Source organism: Mandrillus leucophaeus, unplaced genomic scaffold (assembly GCF_000951045.1).
Source record: "Mandrillus leucophaeus isolate KB7577 unplaced genomic scaffold, Mleu.le_1.0 Scaffold969, whole genome shotgun sequence".
Lineage (NCBI taxonomy): Eukaryota > Metazoa > Chordata > Mammalia > Primates > Cercopithecidae > Mandrillus > Mandrillus leucophaeus.
Genome location: NW_012110574.1, coordinates 17,051 through 22,449, shown reverse-complemented (window position 1 = coordinate 22,449; position 5,399 = coordinate 17,051). Strand labels below are relative to the sequence as shown.

The 5,399-nt window shown below is 42.0% G+C and overlaps 1 protein-coding gene across 1 annotated transcript in view; it reads right to left on the bottom strand.

The window, feature by feature from the left end:
* ZNF736 (zinc finger protein 736) overlaps nt 1-4,384 on the bottom strand; it is a 43,778-nt gene extending 39,394 nt beyond the window's left edge. Inside the window, exon 1 of the mRNA XM_011970717.1 lies at nt 4,186-4,384. Coding sequence (XP_011826107.1) covers nt 4,186-4,188 — 3 coding nt within the window. The 5' untranslated portion in view covers nt 4,189-4,384. The remainder of the gene's footprint in view (nt 1-4,185) is intronic.
* Between the last annotated feature and the right edge of the window lie 1,015 nt (nt 4,385-5,399).

Here is a 5,399-nt window from a genome sequence, read left to right as displayed (position 1 = left end):
CTGGATCTCAGCTCATTAGTTAAAAATTAAACTAATTTTTAAATATAAGTTTAAAATCTGTTAGTATGTCTTATTCCACAATAAAAATGTTTCCATTTAAAATCCTATGTTTCTAAAAAGTATAAAATATATATTTATAAAATTTTAGTACATGACTAATAGTTAAAATTGCTTACTTCTCAGGCTTTCACTATAAATTAAGATTATTAAAAATTAAAATTCTGCCTAAGATATAATAACTAAAACTATTGTTAAGGAGAGAAACAACTTTACAGAGTACAAAGAAAATAAAATGTGTTTCTTGATGAAAAAAATATTTTAGAAACAGACGTGAGGATGTGGTTTTTCTTAAAGAAAAGGCAATTTTGCTGAGTTTAGAGGTTATTTAAAAAATATGTAAAATTGAAAGAAAAAAGATAAAGAAAATGAGGTAAACTTAATGGATATAGAAAACTGGAGAAAGAAAGAGAAAAATAAAATTTTAAGGGGTTATAAAAGGTTTATAGAAATCTTATCTTGTATGGTCAAAGCTGATTGACATTGAATACATCTGTTTATAATGCTTTCCTAAAATTAGCTTTAATATTAATAATATAAAAATAAAATTTGATTTTCTCTTTTTATGAAGAAAAAGATTTACTCCAAATTTGTTGGAAGGAACCCTTTCAGATTTTCTTGGCCAGTACCTGTGCCACTAAATTGAAGGGTAATGTCTTTTAAAATATCTGGTCGCTGCTCTCTCTATACATAGCTCTGAAAAAACTCAGCACTGGACAAATTCTCTCTAACTTTTCCACAGGCATGGCCACCAATCTGTTTTAGATTAAGATTCTATTTGAAAAAAATCTGCTAATTATCTGCCTGGCTTTCAAAAAACAGCTTCATTCATTTTATTGGAAAAAATGTTTTTGCCTTGGTGAGGTTGTCACCTCCCACGAACACATGATTAAAAATATTTTTATAAGCTTAGAAAAAATTACTGATAAAACTGTTACATCCATTGCAGCTCAAAAAAAAAACAAACAAAAAAAAAAAACCTACAGATTCACTGGCTACGATTATACTAGACAATCATATTGCTTTAGATTATATATATTACCTGAGCAAAGATATGTATGTATGGTAGGAAGTACCTTTTTATTGTGTACACATAAATACTTCCTATGAAGCAGAAATTTTTTTAAAAAATGAGTTGGCCCCTGTCACAAATTCTCCACTGTGCACAAGACAGAAACTGATGTTTTCATGAATGTTTTGTAATTTATGTGTTAATCTACTATATTTTCTTGTAGATATGTATTTATTTTTCTGCAGGCATCATGAGAGAGACATTTCCTCTATGTCTTTTCCCAGGTAGCATCCCCAAAGCTAAGCCCTGGGATTCTGTTTGAAATCATACTAAATAGAACAGACCACAGAATCTTACTACGCTCACTGTGCGAAATATAAAAGGTAAATGAGAATTTTTAACTGATGGAATATAAGCTATTTTTTTCTAAATCCACCTCTTTTCTCTTGGAAAACATTTTTTAAAAATCTTTCAAGCTCTAATGATAAAATCCATTATATAGTTAATGAAAAACTGAAGTTGAAGTGAGTGAACATATATATTCAAGGTGACAAACACGGTGAGAAGTAGTGCTGACTGGAACACAGATGTATTAGACTCACGTGTCAATCACTTGAGAGATTCTCCCCACCCCTATTCTGCTCACTAAAGTATTTCATCATCACTCTCCCAAAAGACACTGCACTTGCCCCCTGTGTGGCGGATATGTATTTTGCTTTGCAAATCTATACACTCCCTCACTAGGGTGGATCTTTCCTGTACTTTGGGACAGTTATTCTCCTTCACAAGCCTGAGAGAAACCAGAGAACAAGATGCGTCTGTGCCTTTTCCCCTCAATACCAGCACCTGATTGGTTGACCACCAGCGTGTCTGCAAGAAAAGAAAACTAGGGTTGAGAGGGAAAAAAATCTTAATGTTAAAGCGGTTAGCTTTTTAGAGGAAGGATAAATCAGGAAACTGTCCTCAGCACTAGGGCATCCAGCTGCTCCCCGAGAGGCTCCACCCAATACCTCCGGCTCTTCTGTGAAAGGAGATGATCCAGGGGCTAGTGTTTGCTAGACACTCCAAGAGACACGGTCCTTTTGGGTGTCTTGGATCATCCCCCAAAAGTTGTAATACTTGGAACCAGGAAAATACAGGAGAGTGGTTGAGGACACAGGACCCTGCAAAGTTTTCCAAAGACATTCTGGGAAGGCGCGGGTGCCTAGAGAAGATGAGAGGAAATGCGCAGAGTGTCAGGTGATTACTCTTTGCTTTTCTGTCCTGTGAAATATTCACAAACAGACGAATATATTACAAAGAGCCACCCACGGCTCTGTTAAACAAAAATAAACAACTAAAATGCCACATCCGTTTTAAAATTAAATAAAGAACTGATAGTTCATAATGGGATTTGGAGAGGGATAGTTGGCATTTGGGAATGTGGGAAAGAAATTGGGAATGTGGGAAAGAAATTGGAAATGTAGAATTTTCTACAGTCCCTAGAACAGTTAGGCTGGGAGAACAGTTTTAGATTTGAGACCCTGCTTGCCAAACATTTGAAAAATGCAGAGAAAACCAACGACCCTGTGGAGCATTAAAATAATTACACAGCTAGCAATTAGGCTGAAGTGGCCATGGCGCCCTGGGATTCTGCCTAAGGAAACCTAACTACGTCAAAGGAATTTTTTGTAAATTACTAACTTTGAGGAAAAACAAAAAAACAACAACAAAAAAACCTTAGGCTTAACCAACCACAAGCTGCCAATAAAAAGCTAATTACATAACCAGGACATTTCCACCGGAGGGCTTCAAATGCAATACGTAACTGGAACCAATCAAATATTGTATCTGGTTTGCTTCCTCATACCTCTTAAAAAAAAAAAAAAAAAAAGACGCTTTTTGTTCCAAGACCCTCCTTTGAGCACCCAAACAACAAATCATAGCTGGCTGTTCTCTGATTCATAAATTGCTGTTTGTGCAAATAAACTGTTTGTATTAATCGCTTCCGGCATTACTGTAAATACCTCAGACTGGGTAACTTACAAGAGGATTAACTGGCTCATGGTTCCACAGGCTGTATAGAAGGCATAACACCAGCGACTGCTTCTGGGGAGGCCCCACCCAGGAAGCTTAAAATCACGGAGGAAGGTGAAGCAAGAGCTTGAAAAGGAGACAAGGTGGGGTGCTGTACACTTTTAAATGATGAACCTCAGGGAACTCACTCACTATTGGGAGGACAATACCAAGAGGAATGGTGCTAAACTATTCATGAGAAATCCGCGCCCATAATCCTTCCACCAGGCCCCACCTCCAACATGGGGGATTACATTTAAACAGGAGATTTGGGCTGGAAAACACACCCAAACTATATCCTAAAGTTGCCTCAAATTTAGGCTAGGGCGGTGGCTCATGTATGTAATCCTGGCGCTTTAGGAGGCCCGAGGCGGGCGGATTACCTGAGACCTGAGCTCAGGAGTTCGAGACCAGCCTGAGCAACAAGGCAAAAGCCCGTCTCTACAAAAAAAAACAACAAACAACAACAACAACAACAACAACAAAACAAAAAACAGGCATGGTGGCGCACCTGTCTAGTCCTAGCTACATGGAAGACTGCGGTGAATGGATCAGCTGAGCCTGAGACGTGGAAGCTGCAGTGAGAAGAAATGCACTTTAGCCTGGGCAACACAGTGAGACACTGTCTCGGAAAAAAAAAAAAAAGGGCCACAATTTTATTTTTAAAAGGAGAAAGAAGGGACTAGGGACGCCAAGGCCCACTGCTTCTTCCACGGAGGAACTCCAGACCCTAAATGAGGATTCTCGTCTTATGACGCTCCCATCATCCCCGCACAATCTGGAGGAGGGAGACTCGAGGTTGCGGCACAGAGCTGCCCAGAAAGGGCCCTGAACTGGGGAGAAATTCGAGCTTATGGACAAAACAAAACGTACGGTTTTGGCTGCTGGCTCAGCCCCTCATCTGCGATGGAGGGAAATGAGGACTGAGCTGTGCCCGCGGGGACTCGGGGCTGAAGACTCCAGAGCCGACCGCGAAAAGGCCGAGATACAACCGCAGCCGGTTCCGGCCGGATTCAAACACCCTCTTCCCCATTCTCGGGACACCCACTCCACGCACTCACCATTTCCCAGCCTCCGGATGTTCCGCCGTCCTCCCTATGGACCTCCCAGTACCTGCAGATCACGGGATAACAGACGCTATGGTAGAGTCACCGAGGAGCTCCAGGAGCGGAGGAGATGGAACAGTGGAGACGGGAACTGGGCTCAGAGCCCGGGAGCTAGGAGACAAAGGCCCCGCCATATTGAAGAGGCCGCCTCTTCTTCTGTAGCTGCGCACCTGATTGGACAATTTCACGCTAGCACCACTGATTGGCTAGGGCTCCAGGCCCCACCCATTTAAACCCTGAGTGACAGAAAATGTAATCAGACACTGGGCTGAATGAGGCAGGAGTGACAGGTTTCTGCCTGCACCTTTTTCAGGCAGATTCCTCCCTGTGCTGGGGTCCTGGCCCTGCCTGAGAGACATTTGTATTTAACCTTGCATATAAGATTATATCACTTTCTGATTATATTTACATGTGTGTGTATATATTACATTCTGAATTATAGTTATGTGTATGCTGCAGGCCCTGTCTCAGCATCCTGTCTTTCCCTTTAGCTGCAGGAGATCAAACTCCTCCAGGAGATGCAGCTGCACCAGCTGGTTGCAGACAATTATCACCTTCAGTCTGTGAAGCAATTTTGGGTCTGCTTCCAATTAATGGAGTGGCTCAGTGAGACTGAGAGTTGAGGGCCTGGCAGATTGGTTAGAGGGGCCACTCGCCCAGGCCTCCCAAAACACCCTCTTTCCCACCAAAGCTGAGCCTGCCTAAGGACCTAACAAAACATAGTGAACCAAGATCGGATCCTAGTCAGGGATAGTGCTGGGCTGTGGGGTAAAGTCAGCTAGGACAGGGCCTCCAGGTGCGGGGAGAGGCCGACATCTTCTGTAGGGCCCCGGGCAAGTCACTGCCCTCTTTGGGCCTCTGTTTTCTTATCTAAAAAAGGTAGGGATGGTGAACCTCACAGGGTAATGATGAGCTTCAAAGGAGAAAAGAAATTTGAGAGTGCTTGTGCCTGGCTCTTCCCGAGAGAGATGATGATGAGAACAATGGTGACAGCTACGTATAACTGAGTCCTCAGGAGGCCCAGTGAGGTAGGTGTAATTCCCATCATACTTTCAAGTTGAGAAACCGTCTCAGGGAGGCCTGGCTGCATGCCCAAGGTTCCACACACAGTGAGTGTTGGAGCAGGGAGTGAATCTAGAATCAGAGCTTACTGGAGGTGGCAGGAGCAC